This window comes from Larimichthys crocea, chromosome III (assembly GCF_000972845.2).
Source record: "Larimichthys crocea isolate SSNF chromosome III, L_crocea_2.0, whole genome shotgun sequence".
Lineage (NCBI taxonomy): Eukaryota > Metazoa > Chordata > Actinopteri > Sciaenidae > Larimichthys > Larimichthys crocea.
In genome coordinates, this window is record NC_040013.1 from 25,655,233 (window position 1) to 25,669,653 (window position 14,421).

Here is a 14,421-nt window from a genome sequence, read left to right on the forward strand (position 1 = left end):
ACAGTTGGGGGAGGCGAGAGGTCCTCAGGTTGTGGCAGACATGATGCAGAGCAGGGGGAATGGGTGGAGTAGGTTGTAGTTGATAGAGGTGGTGAGGTGCAGACTAGGGGTCTGTAAGGAGGGAGAGTAGGGGGAGGTAGAATGGTAGTGGATGTTGGGTAGCCGGCAGCAGAGTCTTGAGGGGTAGGGGCCACAGTATCAAACCTACTGAAAAATAGGTTCAGTTCATTGGCTCGGCCTACACTTCCCTCCAGCCCCATGCTACCAGTCTTCTGGAACCCGGTGATGGTTCTCATGCCACTCCACACATCCCTCATGTTGTTTCGCTGGAGTTTATTCTCCCTGATTTTAAATTTGAGTACCCCCTGCACTCTCCTCACCATATCACGGTTGCCATCTCTGAACGCTCTCTTCTTTTCATTAAGGATGGCCTTAATGTCCTTGGTGATCCAGGGTTTATTGTTAGCGTAACAATTCAATATATTGTGTAATTTCTCATAGTTTAAGCTAAAGTTTCATACAGAAATGACACAAGTCAACAGCAGGCACATGCTGAATGGTCATCAGTGCAAATGTCTAACTGAAATGAACATTATATAAATATAAATGAACATTATTGTGTGTTGCTCAAAGGAACCCGATTGGACACAGATTGGAATTGGGTTGAAATGGTTTGACTTGCGTCAAGTTTATTCTTATACATAACACTAACAATAATATATAAGAGAAAAGACAAAAAAAGTATTTATGGTACATAACTTTAATTTGTCTGGTATCATGACATAGAAAAGCTGACATGTTTCAGTTGTTTCGAGAATCAATGACTGAGCATTTACAGTAACAAAAGGTTTTATTACAAAATTTCATGTTTCAGAAAAATAGTTTGGTTTGAATCTTTCCAAAATATATATTTTTTAAAATACTGTTTTATTTTAACTGGTGATGCTGTAGCTTTTATCTCCACTTAAACAATGAAATATGACAAAAATATAAAAGTCTGGATCCATTTCAACAAAAAACTTGAGAGGTGTGTGATTTATCAACGTGTTGTAGCTTCCAGTCAGATAATAAGATCACACAGAAATTTTAAAATTCAGTTAGTGTACAGAATTATGTTACTTCTCACATGTGACTGTAATATTCAAAATTTTAGGCAAGCAAACAAAAAGAGTTCACTTTAATGTTCCACAATCCTGAAAAAGGCGACGACCACACTGACCAGCATGTGCCAATGTCACCAACGGGCCACCGTAGCATTACAATGCCACATTCGTGCAGCATGTTGTTATAAATTAGTATAATTTAAGTTCACTTTAATACATATTTTTGGCATTTAAATGTAAATGTCAAGATGTCAAGACATCTGAGAAGTACATCTTAATAATCAGTGCAAATAAAAAGATTGTTAATAATATAAATAATAAAACTCTTCTTTAACACTTTAGTAATATTACATTGTTTTCAATTTCTGACCAAAAGAATCCAACTAATTCAATCATTTTTGCATCATTATTCAGTCAAAACCTTTACGGACTGATCCTTTAATCTATCTCTCAGTCTAAGCGCTCCTCTGGGAGCGGAGGGACAGTGCAGCTACTTCAGTGAGAATTCAATAACCAGTGTGACATGTACCACGATTTAAAATGCAAACAATGTGAAGGAAATGTGAGAGAAATGTGTTTCCTCAGCAGGAAACTGCTTTGAATAAGACATCAAGAAAAAGGAAGTAGTTAAGACTTTGTAAAAGGATGAGGTGCAGAGATCCATTTCCCCGCTCACGGAAACAGGCAAACTTGGGTTTGGTTTCTTAGTAAAGCTGATCGGACTTTTGATTTGTTTGACTTGGTCTAAGCTGTGTGATGGAAACAGTCGGTGTGGATTTGAGTTTTAATTCTACATCTCCTCACATTACAGGAGAATTCATGACTTTAATTTAACACTCATGCATCTTGCTGCTGCATGCCTGCAGCATCACACACTAAAACACTCCTGATTTTTATTCATTTCATCTTCTCTTCGTCACTCTTTCTTGCATAGTTTTGCTTTGAAATGTTCCAGTGTCTTCCCATGGTTGAAATAACTACTTTTGATGGGATTGTGTTGCACAAGATTTACACTAAATTACAGTCACAGCCCAAGTTATTATTATTATTTTTCATAGAAATGACTTGATACTGAGATGCTAAATCTGTGTTTGAAGGTAAACTAGGACTTTAAAAAAAGCTTTCCAGACTTTCCAGTCCTCTTTTGGAATTTAAGACTCTTATTTACATCAAATAAAAAACATAAACCACTTACGAAGAAGAAATTTTAAATCTTTGCTAAGTGGACCGTTTCTCCACACCCTGCTTGATCCCCAGCACCAGATGAACAAACCAGTTGATTTGAACCATCCAGCCTTTTTCCCTGCAGATCTCTATCTGGTCCAGCAGGTGTCGCTGTGCCTCGTCCTCACTACGGCCGACAGTCAGCGCCTCGCGGATGTACTCAATATCCTCCTTACTAGTCAGCTGGGGCATGCCTGTGGATGGCCAAGAAGAAGTATGAGCATCTATTGAATCTATGTCTGTTGCTTTATCGTTCATACATCTGACTGTAGTCCTGTTTTCTTTCAAATGAGTGAAGACAAAAGCAAAGTCGTATCATTTTCATCATCATCATCATCATCATCATCATCATCATCATCATCATCGTTTTTAATCCAAATTCAATAATCAAAATTTGTTGTGATAGGGAAGAGAGTCATACCGGTCATCAGCATCATGGAGAAGAGGATGATGAGCAGGTTGGTGTGGTGCCGCAGGGCGAGGTAAGCCTTCACACACACGTCCTGAGACAGAGATGAAGGATGAAGAACACATGCATGCAGACAGATACATGTAGAAGATAACAAAGAAGAAGAAGATTCTTCACACATATATATATATATATATATATATATATTAGGGCTGTCAATCGATTAAAAAAAATTAACTAATTAATCGCAAAAAATTCTGTAATTAATCGCGATTAATTGCGATTAATCTATCAATAAATGTATCAATAAATTAAATGCATTTTTCTGAGACTGAAGCTTATAATTAATATTTATTTATGTAAAATGATCAAATTAATGTAGAATAAACACAGATAAAGTATATGAAATTCATTCATGTTATTGGCTTAAGGTGCACATATGCACAGTGCAAACAGAAAAAAGCCAGAATGAGGAAATATACTGACGAGTGCCACACTCCTGTAGTGTAGACTGGGTGTTTTGCTTTGAGGTGATATGTTAAAGTCGTGTTACTTCTGTGGAATTTAAATTCGGCTTTGCAAACTGTGCAAATTGCCTTGTTTTTGTCCAACGAGCCGTCGGGCAACTTTTTAAAATGAAATGTTCCCCCTAAAAGTCTGTCCTTATCCATCTTTACACCACAGACTCTCCTTTAGTTAGGATAGATCATAGACATATAGACATAGACTCTCCTTTAGTTAGGATAGATCATAGACATATATACATAGACTCTCCTTTAGTTAGGATAGATCATAGACATATAGACATAGACTCTCCTTTAGTTAGAATAGATCATAGACATATACATAGACTCCCTTTAGTTAGGATAGATCATAGACATAACATAGACTCCTTTAGTTAGGATAGATCATAAGCTTATAATATATAGACTCTCCTTAGTTAGGATAGATCATAGACATATACATAGACTCTCCTTTAGTTAGGATAGATCATAGACACATATACAAGACTCCCTTAGTTAGGATAGATCATAGACATATTACAAGACTCTCCTTTAGTTAGGATAGATCATAGACATATATACATAGACTCTCCTTTAGTTAGGATAGACATAGACATATACATAGACTCTCCTTTAGTTAGGATAGATCATAGACATATATATATATAGACTCTCCTTTAGTTAGGATAGATCATAGACATATACATAGACTCTCCTTTAGTTAGGATAGATCATAGACACATATACATAGACTCTCCTTTAGTTAGGATAGATCATAGACATATATACATAGACTCTCCTTTAGTTAGGATAGATCATAGACATACATACATAGACTCTCCTTTAGTTAGGATAGATCATAGACATATACATAGACTCTCCTTTAGTTAGGATAGATCATAGACATATATACACAGACGCCTCATTGAGCAGGTTGGTCCGTTGCTGCAATACGTTAACATGTCCGCCATATTGGATGTAGCAGATCTGTCCGTAAACTAATACAAGCAGGGCCGGTTTTAGCTATGGGCAATGTGGGCGACCGCCCAGGGCGCAGTCTCCGTGAGGGCTTTAATTTTTTTAAACGCGTTAATTCTTTAAAATTAATCGACAAAATTAACGCGTTAATTTTGACAGCACTAATATATATATAACTATTTAATGTTTGTGCATGCGGGAGTGCATCTATGTGTGTGTGTGTGTGTGGAGGAGTGTATTCACATGAAGACGTCGCCTTTACTGCACCTGGAATTTCTGGAAGTGGGGGCTACTTTTCTTTCCCGACGTTCCCATGACGTACAGGAAGTCTGGCGTGAGCACGAAGGGAACCCACTCCTTACTGATTCCCATGAAACTCTTGTAATTCCCCAGGATGTGGCCGAAGTCAATGTGGAAGAGGTTCCCTGCAGAAACACAAAGAGAGATCATTCAGAGTTCTGCTTGTGCGTATGAGGCTTCATGACGTGTTTCAAGAAGTCTGAAACATGCTGAGATTGAATCTATTTCCAGGTTTTCAACAAAAAAAAAGTTAATTAAATTGCAGACGTGGTGAATGATGACATTTATTAAGACTCGACATATTTCACAGATACTTTGAGGTAAGCCTTTATTAATAATGTAAGAACTTGCTTAACAAGATTTAAAAATAGTGATGCTGCAGGCAGCAATATCTCCGCAGCATGACTTCAATATGTTTCAGTATGCATGAGATGGAAATACAGACGAAAAGAAAGACGCCTTTACCAGATTCAGTGATCATGATGTTGTCATTGTGACGATCCCCGATGCCCAGGACGTAGGTAGCCACACAGTAGCCACCACAGGAATACAGAAACCTCTCCACAGCCTGCTGGAACTACAGACACACACAGTAGATGTAACATCCATAACATTCAGTTTGATGTCCACGAGCATGAGACTGAACAGATTCTTCATAAAAAAAATAATAAAACAGCTCTGCTAATACATTTAAAAAAAAATGTTTTGAACATTTTGTGAAATAGATTCTACAAACACAGCGGGAACGTTTCAAAAACAGAAGATACAGACTCTAGTGGTGCAGGTGTCACAGCTAAAAGTGTATGTATATGTGACAACAGGAAAAAGAACCCAGGGGTTACTTCCTTTCTGTCTGCTGCACGGCTACTTCCTGCAACGTCTGATAAACAGAGCAGCTGCTGGAGACAAAACTTGACAGAAATAAGAATTCTGCTCCAGAAAATGGACACAGATTTATTACTTACTGAGTTAATAACCTAGAAATGTTTATTGCCAGCAGTGTTTTGAAAGTGGAAGGATGGACGCATCATAGAACAGGCATTCTGTGTCTTGATATCATCCATATAAAAATGATTTGCATGAGCTGGCTGTGATGTACCTTATCCTCGCTGACACACTTGTCCCGGAGCCACTGATAAAGGATTTCATCTTTAAAAGCTCCGGTGCTTCCCACGACGCTCTGCTGGATGTTAGCGATGGTGGTGGCGTCCTTCACGATCTCGATCATACCTGTAACACAGCATTAACAACAAAGGGAGGAGGTGAGCTACCACACTGTGACTGATTCGTCTTCATATCCGTCCAAGCTGAAAGACCGACCTATCCTGTTGCCCGTGGAGATGCAGCCATACGGTAACAGACAGAGGTCCAGTGATTCAGTCTCCCAGATGGACTCCATGATCAGCAGAATCTGAGGGGACGCGACAGGAAGTTAGAGTCTTTCTTCATTTGCTGACGTCTGTTTTAGAGGCTGTGCTGCCGCTCACCTGCAAGATGAGCATGTCCTGTCTGAGGTCGTCACCGTGTTTGAAGATAATGCCGATGGGGTCTTTGGACAGGGTGGTGGAGTCGGCCCTTTTAAACTGCAGCCACAGGGGCTTCTTCTTAGATGCCATCACTTTACACTGCTCGATCTGAACACAAGGAAACACATGTTCACGTCTTTAATTCACCTGGTGATGAGTGTATATGAGTTTCTCCACCACCTGTGCCTATGTGAGTGTGTGTCTCTCACCAGCAGGGCTCCAGCTCTGAGTCCAGGATCATAAGGTACTCTGAAACTCTCTGGCAGACCAGATGACTGCAGACTCTCCAGCTTCTGACGCAACTGAAACACCACTGACAAGCACACAACACACACACACGCCTGTAAACACACGCTGCTAGGTGTTTCTTTTGCTACAAGGCAGGAACTTGTTCACAAGAGCTTGTTGTCTAAGATTAATCCAACCGGTTGGTGTAGCAGCAGCAGTAGTGAAAATGTAACTGATGATTTTGTTGGACTGAAGCTTTGATGATCACATAAAGTTTAAGTTGTGCATCTTAAATTTGGCTCATGAACATATCATACTTATTAGAAACACCCTTTTCAGAGCTAAACTTTAGACTCTCACCTTGTGCTGTAACGTCGTACTTGTCAGCAGACATGGCTTTGACATCACGGGTAACTTTCTGCAGAGCCTCAGTCATCTCCACCTGCAGAGTACCAGTTCATCAACCAGCTGATAACACATGAACTTAAAAGGTGACTGAAGCTAACATGGCTCCACTATGGTTTAATGATAGAGGGGGTTGTATCCTGTAAAGCCTGTTGTGGCAGATTTGTGATGTCACCTGTTTCCTGAAGTCCTGCAGCATGTCTTCACCGCAGCCTCTCAGGTAGGCCTCCAGCAGCACAGCATACCTCTGCTGATAATGCATGGACTGGGCGATCTCACTGCGCAGGAACCAGAAGAGGAAATGACCGATACGCTTACTCTGTGGAGAGAAGAAGAAGAGGGATTTTTTATTAGAACATCAGTCCACAAACATGTTCAGATTGTTAGAGACAGAGGAGACGAGTAAACTTTCAACACAAAAAAGGCCAGAAAGACTACACACACACACACACTCACTCACTCACTATACACTGCAAACATTGCAGGACAGTGTGAGAGACAGACGTCTGTCCTACTTACCCTCAGAGCTCTCTTCAGCAGGAACCTGACCAGGGCGCTGTCATGATAAGGCTCAAACTTGACTGCCTGCAGTAGACACACACACACACACACACACACACACACACACACACAATAAAATGTATTTCTGATGAAAACTAAACAGGATCTTCAGGTTTCAGTAGACACAGGCAGACACATTTTGTTCTAGTCCTGTTGTCATGTATAACCCACCTGGATACACTCCAAACCACATATTAGAGATGTGAAAATAACATGCTATTCTTTTTGTTTGTTTGTTTTAAACATACTGCACCTGAAGCTTTGACTTTTTGTAAATTCTAATTTTAAAGGGTGCCGTGCAGGGTAGCGGTGCTGTGGGACAAAAGGTTAACTTCAGGGCAGCTTGGGTTCACAGGTTACAGCGTGATGACTGTGGCAGTAAAGGAAGTTCAGTGAACACAGAGCTCAGTGTGTTCTCTGAAGGAAGCAGGGAGTGGTTCAAGGACAAACATCAAACTGTCTGACCGGACACATTTACTGTCACCTACAGTAACATGATGATCAGAATGAAACGCTACAGATCCAACCACTACATTACTTTTTTATCATCAAAATCTATTGCTCATTTTTCAGAATAAATGACCCCAGTATTAGCTTGAAGACTAATATTTGATTAAATTCAGCAAGTTTAATATGTCAAAATCTCCTTTATCGTCATCGGGATTTGAAGCCCTGAAATTCAGGCAGCAGCGTTTCACTCTCTCACACTCCATAGAAAGACATTTTGGAAAACATTTTGGATTGAAGCATATCATATCAGACGTATCAGTTTCCAGGATACACAACAGTGTCTGTGAAGGTAAGACTCATTTCCCTATCAGACCAAAGCGCCCTTTGTTAGACTCAGCTGACATAATCCATATTGCTCATGCAAAGTTGACCACAGAGTGGCTATGGAAACACATCAGAATACAACACATGCAGTGTGTACGCGGTGGTTTGAAAGGTTTTGAAAAAATTGTCTTTAAATGAATAGTTTGACATTTGGGGAAATGTGTTTATTGGCGTCCCTGTGAGAGTTAGATGAGCAGATAGATGCCACTCTGTTTGCATGCTAAATATGAAGCTACCACAAGCAGTCAGTTAGCTTAGCTTAGCACAAAGACAAGAATGGAAAAGAATGGACAAAGCTAGCCAGGCACTATTAAAAGGTACAAACAACAAAACAATCCGCCCACCAGCTCCTCTGTGTGAAATAATTTACATGTTATAACAACAACAACAACAAAAAAACAGCATTTAATCTGGTACCACCGGACAGAGCTAGGCTAACTTTGTGCTAAGCTAAGCTAAGCTAACCGTCTGCTTGCGGTAGCTTCGTATCAAGCGTACAGTCATGAGAGTGGTATCAGAATCAAAATCAGAAAAACTTCAATAATCCCAGGGGGAAATTATTTTTGTATACATGTATACAAACAAATAAAAAGTAACCATCTATTATCAAACTCTTGGTAAGAAAGTGAATATGTGTATGTCCCAACGTGTCTTAATTTTCTTATGATGCAGAGTGGCTCCGTTCACATGTTAATAGGTAATTATTATTAATTGACTAACACGTAAACAGCATTAAATGCTTTATAGCTGCTATAGCAAGTGAAGCTCATTTCGACTAAGGATTTTTTGTCAAACTAATTTGTACTCCTTCATATCCTGTTGGATAGTTGGATAGATGGTATTTTCTAACACACCTGTACGAGCTGCAGCAGGTATCTGAGCACATCATCGTCCTCCAGGGTCTCCAGCTTCCTGACAGCCATTGAGCGAACCTGAGCGTCCGAGTAGTGACAGTCGAGTAGCTGCATAGCCAGACCAACATCCAGGCCACTAAACAGGAACATTATGGAGACGGGTGATGGGACGCTGAACTTACTGAGGACAGATACATGTGGTGACGGTGTGAAATCCCTTTTTTACCTGCTGTCCCACGCACTGCTGCGCTCCAAAAGACGGTGTGCTGCCAAAACGTCTTCCTGTTTCCCCCACCTGACTGAACTCAGAAGCTTTGGGTAGGCCCTGAAGAGAGGAAGGAATTGCTGTACGTGAAATATTCTGTAATACAAGCTAAATAACAATAATTCTACAGTTTGTGGTTGAGTTTCTTTGGAATAAAACAAAAAAAAGTACCTTGGGTCACGCATACACTCGTGCCTGAAATGCCACAGCAGCTCTTTGTCCTCAGGACTGAGTGGATGCAGGGGGTCGGTGGCAACGATAGCTGCAAACTGTTTCTTCAGGTGGTTGGGCATCTCCCTCTGACCTCGCTCCCCGCCCTCAGCTTCCTCGCTCCCGGCCCCCAAATCCCGACCCACGTCTCGGCTCTTGGGCAGCACCACTGGGTAACAGTACTTGTCCAGTAAAATGGCGATGGCCATGGAGGAGGCCTTGTCTGGGTTGGTGGCTGAGGTGAGCTTGTCGGCGTTGATGCTGCTGCTGCTCTCCTCACTCTTCTCCGGCATTTTCCACATGTGGAGGATGAACTCGCCCTGGCGGAGCAGAGAGCGGTGGTCGATCAGCAGCAGGTTGACGTAGTACAGAAGACGACTCTTGGTCTTTCCTGAAAAGTGGACAGACAGACAGATATGAGCCTCGCTCTAGTGACTGCCAAGATGATACAGAAGGCAAATGTTAGGAGGAGTCACCATCATGGCTGCCTGTTCCTGCTGTGTTATCCTGGTAGGACGAGCCTCCTTTGGAGTTTGGCGTCTGGGGTTGTTTCCCACAGACCACCTGGGTGGAACAAGTAGAACCGATTGTCATCAAAGCATATAGCAACTCTTTTCCTACCACCAAAGTCTAACAAAAATACATATTTTGAGACTATCTGCAGTTTACCTGGAGGTTGAGGCGTGCTCCTTTAGGCAGATCCTTGATCTTTATGTTAAACTCCAGCCAGCAGTTCCACAGCACTTCTTCATTGAAAGTTTTAGAGGATGTCCTCTCCTGAGAGAGTAAGCGCAGGGTTAAACTTCATATCTGTTATATCTCCCATCGAAAAACCTACCGTATATGTGTTTTGGAAAATAAGCGCCTCTTGGAATTGCTAGTTACAGAAACACAGAGCTGAGGTCGTTTTGGTTTCTTAGGTCAGATTTGCTGGATCTTCTTTATAGGCACAATCTTTAAGACTTTCATCAAATGAAATCCTGCCTTTGATCACTTTCTTTGCAGTAGTTCCCATTGTGGCAGAGTCCGCCATTCTCCTGCAGGATTCAAATTACCAGGAAACGGTGTAGAAAAAGCATTCAACTGGTAAGGCTTTTATTGTGAAGCAGTCAAAAGAAATGAAAGGATTTGTCACTGAGGTTGACAGCAAACCATTCATCAAAAATGTGTCTATGTGTGTGATTACCTGGGCCAAAAGCTGTTGCCCATGGAAGATACTGGCTTCTATGAAGACGATAAACTCTGGGATTTTGGGGAGGGACGGGATGTCGATACCCAACACCTTCACTCTGAACTTCCTGTTACAGTCCCACATAGAGATGGTGAACACTCGTTCATGATCCTTCTCATCGATGGTCAGCTGCTCATGGGTACCTGAAAGAGAAGTTAGGTGAATTACTCCCACTTATTCAAACACAATCAAATATACACAGAAATAGCACAGTATACTCTATTTAACTGCTTACCTGCGACTCCGGTGCAGTCATCCACTTGTGCCCAGTCGTCCTTCCGGACCAGATCCAAATCAGGATCAGGTGGCGTCTCCAGAACAAGGTGGATTTCCTCCCCGTTCTTCAGACACTGACGGACCCAGTTGAAGTCCTGCAGCGGTTTATCACTGTAGAGGTACTCCTCCCTGTGTGAGCAGACACAGAGAGGGTTACTTTCAAACTATGGCTCCATGTATAAGTAGCAATGGTGTGACTGATGTGTTTTAGCATCTGACATATTGTACCTTCCGCACACCCGTAGCACAAAGTCTGTCTCGCACATGTTGTCAGGAATTCCCAGCAGAACTCTCTTATTTGCCGTCTTGGTGAAAAAACTCGCCAACACCTGAACAGGATGGAGCGTCGTCATGAAATGTTACATTCGCAGACAGACGGGCGCGGTGATGACGTCTTTCATTGTGTTTTACGACTTTCTACCTGTGCTGGAGGGTCATCGATGGAGACCTTGATGGTCTGGCTGGCCGTGCCAATGTGGATCACCACCAGGATGTGATTGTTACTGACCTGAAAGGAGAAACAAATAGACTGCCCGAGGTGAAAAGAGAGAACAGAAACATGACAGTCAGCCTGAGATTTTTACATACATTTGCCTCATTTTGTGACACTTTCACCTTTTTTATAATCAACATCTGACACTGACGTGACAGAAACAATAGACAAACATAATATGTCTCCTTTAATGACGCAAATCCACCTGCAGGTGTTGGATAGCAAGCTCATTTTGAGAAAAACCTGTTGTTGAAACCAATGAACGTTGATAAATTGGACAAAAAATGGTCTTAAATAGTAGTTCACATGTTCCAGCTTTGCTTTACTTTCAGATGTCTTGAATTTATTCTATGTACTTAGGTGCTGACAGAAAACAATATGTTTTGGACTGAAATACACTCAAGAGGTCACACAAACACACACACCTTGTTGAGAAGGTGCTCAGGCAGTGGCTTGCGGGTCACCCAGGGGTCCATGGAGTAGAGCTTTGGGTCTCGGTCGGACAGCTCGATGCGTCGCGGTGTCAGCAGCTTCCTGCGGGTGAACTCCAGCTCGTCATCGTGCACGTTGCTGACATCAGTCACGTCATAGCCAATCAGGTAGTTGAGGTAGCGCTGGTACTGCAGGGACTCCTCTGAGGGCTGTGGACGGGGGACCAGCTGGATCCGCCCCACGTCTTTCTTCAGGGCTTTAAGAGACACAACAGACCAAGTGTTTGACATCGTCACTGCAGAATAACTCAGTTTGTGCCTCCACATTTTGTCAGCGGCTGCTACCTCTCCAGTAACGGATGCAGTCCAGCGTCTGGAAGACTTGGTGCTTGTCGTAGATCTCACACACGTTGCCTTTCTTCTGGTAGAGCAGGATGCAGTGGTCAGGAGAAAAGCGCTGGTAGAAGTCAGGACAGAGGTTTAAAGTCACTGCCTTCAGCCACACCTGAGCTTTCACCTGGGAGACAAGAAATGAACTGGATCAACACAAAGCATGTTGAAAGCCACTGTGACCACCATCTGACAATAACATCAGTAAGTCAGGTGACCTGTTCCACCGTCCAGTTTCCAGCCACCTCCAGCTGCAGAGTGTCGGGGCTGTTTCCACCCCGCGCCGCCGTGGGCAGGACGAACTCCACTGTGATCTGATCCATGGAGGCGCTGAACGACGAGGTGATGGCTTTCTTTCTTCTTCTCCTCCGGGTGTCTTCTCGCAGGACTCTGGGCTCTTCGTCACTCACCGGGGTCTGCTTCCCATCCATCGCCTAGCTTAACACACAGAAACAGATAGAACACTCTGTGGTCTTGTGTACCACTCGTCTTTCTTTAGAGGCAGTAATGCAGATGATGCACCAACAAATGAACAAATACTCATTAATAGAGACAGAAAACTATGAAGGAACACTGATCTATGTCTCCTCACAGCAAGAAGGTTCCTGCTTCTTTCTGCGTGGGTTCTCTCCGGCTTCCTCCCATAGTCCAAAGACATAAACCTTAACAGGTAATTGGTGACTCTAAATTACCCGTAGGTGTGAATGTGAGTGCGAATGCTTGTTTGTCTCAATGTGCTCTGTGATGAACCGGTGACTTGTCCAGGGTGTACCTCCGCCTCTCGCCCTAAGTCAGCCCCCCCCCCCCTCAGACCCTGATGAGGAACCTGATGAGGATCCTGGAAACCAGAGAACAATCAGCATTTCTGACTCAAATAATGAATCAATTCAGAAAATACTTAATGAAGTCAGTCATCCGCACCATTTCAGCTCCAAACTGCACTTAGAGGTTTTTTTGTGACACAGCGGTAAAGACATGGACTGTGACAGGAGTCTAATAATAGACACGGATTGGTAGGCATGAATCAACAACTACTGATATGCAGGAAGTTAACACGAAGAACCGGTAGGATTTTATTATAGACATGTAAAATTTCTATTATAATATAAAGAATGATCTCCAAAGGTGACTGTCAGCCTCTGTCGGAGCAACTCTCCAACACCAAACACTGAAGTCTCACTGGGTTTTTGTCTAAAACTGTCATGACAACACAATATAGATGAGTAATGACATGTTAAAGTTTTCTTTTTTCTTCTTTTTTTTTTTAAACACTGCTCATGATCTTGTTGACTGCAGAGTCTGAGGTCACAGGATGAACTGGCTGGAGTTTCCCTTCTGCTTCTGTCACAGCAGCAGAGGAAGTTTTGAAAAGCAGGAAGCAAAACTGAGCAGCCAGCATGGATGAATATAAACTGTTTTGACGGCTGTGTCATAAACATGTCTGTGTCTGTGTCACTAATTAAAATGCACAGTTAAAAAAACCCGCCAGGAGTCTACACAAAACTTTTTTATGAAAGCAGCCATGGCGGAACTGGGTGAGCCTGTGGTGGATGTAACGGTGCAAGCTGCTAGAATAATCGGAAGGAGAGGCGTCAAGTTTGTCAGACAAGAACATAAAAAACATTTGTTTTATGACTCACCAATGAACGAGGACGCAGACGGCAGCGAAACCCGGAGTTTTGGGCGAAGGCTTCGGCATTTATGCTACATGAAGAGAGCACAGGGCAGGCTGAAGAAGTGTCGGTGAGTCTGGACTCGGTCTGCGGAGAGGAAACGCTGCGCGTCTACCGCAGAGGAACGTCAAGTTCAACCGGCTCACGTCTTTTAGCTTAGGACGAGAACAACAGCTTCCGGCTGTTCTCTTCAAAATAAAGCACGCACGGCGTATTCTCGTGAAGGGTGGAGGCACAAACGTTTCATTTTCAGATTATCAGAAATGATGCAAAAGAAGGAATAAAACTGTTAAAGACATAGCAGAAGTAAATATGTTCTCAAACAAAAAGTAATGATTTTGTCTCATCTCATGTGTTCACTGCTCTCTAATGATCAGCCTTGTTGATATATGTAAATAAATAAATAATAATAATAATAACAACAACTTTTTAGTTATTACTTTTAACAGTTATAGGCTCTGGCCGCCAGAAAACAATTTACATGACTATTAATTCATAATAATTTGGAATGTCTGTCTATTTTAGAT

The 14,421-nt window shown here is 42.2% G+C and overlaps 1 protein-coding gene across 2 annotated transcripts; it reads right to left on the reverse strand.

Moving 5' to 3' along the window:
- Positions 1–744: 744 nt before the first annotated feature.
- pik3cg (phosphatidylinositol-4,5-bisphosphate 3-kinase, catalytic subunit gamma) lies at positions 745–14,030 on the reverse strand. 2 transcript variants are annotated; one of them, XM_019265626.2, is made up of 24 exons: positions 13,862–14,030; positions 12,440–12,655; positions 12,177–12,348; positions 11,826–12,088; positions 11,329–11,415; positions 11,136–11,236; positions 10,867–11,036; positions 10,587–10,774; positions 10,070–10,177; positions 9,877–9,964; positions 9,362–9,791; positions 9,152–9,250; positions 8,926–9,061; positions 7,196–7,261; positions 6,852–6,995; positions 6,632–6,713; positions 6,253–6,356; positions 6,005–6,151; positions 5,838–5,928; positions 5,617–5,747; positions 4,983–5,094; positions 4,485–4,642; positions 2,749–2,830; positions 745–2,521 (listed from the first exon to the last, which is right to left on the reverse strand). In XM_019265626.2, exons 2-24 carry the CDS (start codon positions 12,650–12,652, stop codon positions 2,322–2,324), a joined length of 3,372 nt encoding a protein of 1,123 aa, XP_019121171.2. In that variant the 5' UTR covers positions 12,653–12,655; positions 13,862–14,030; the 3' UTR covers positions 745–2,321. The 2 variants fall into 2 exon arrangements, with proteins under 2 accessions (XP_019121171.2, XP_010746933.3); XM_010748631.3 differs by having other exon boundaries at positions 12,440–12,659.
- Between the last annotated feature and the right edge of the window lie 391 nt (positions 14,031–14,421).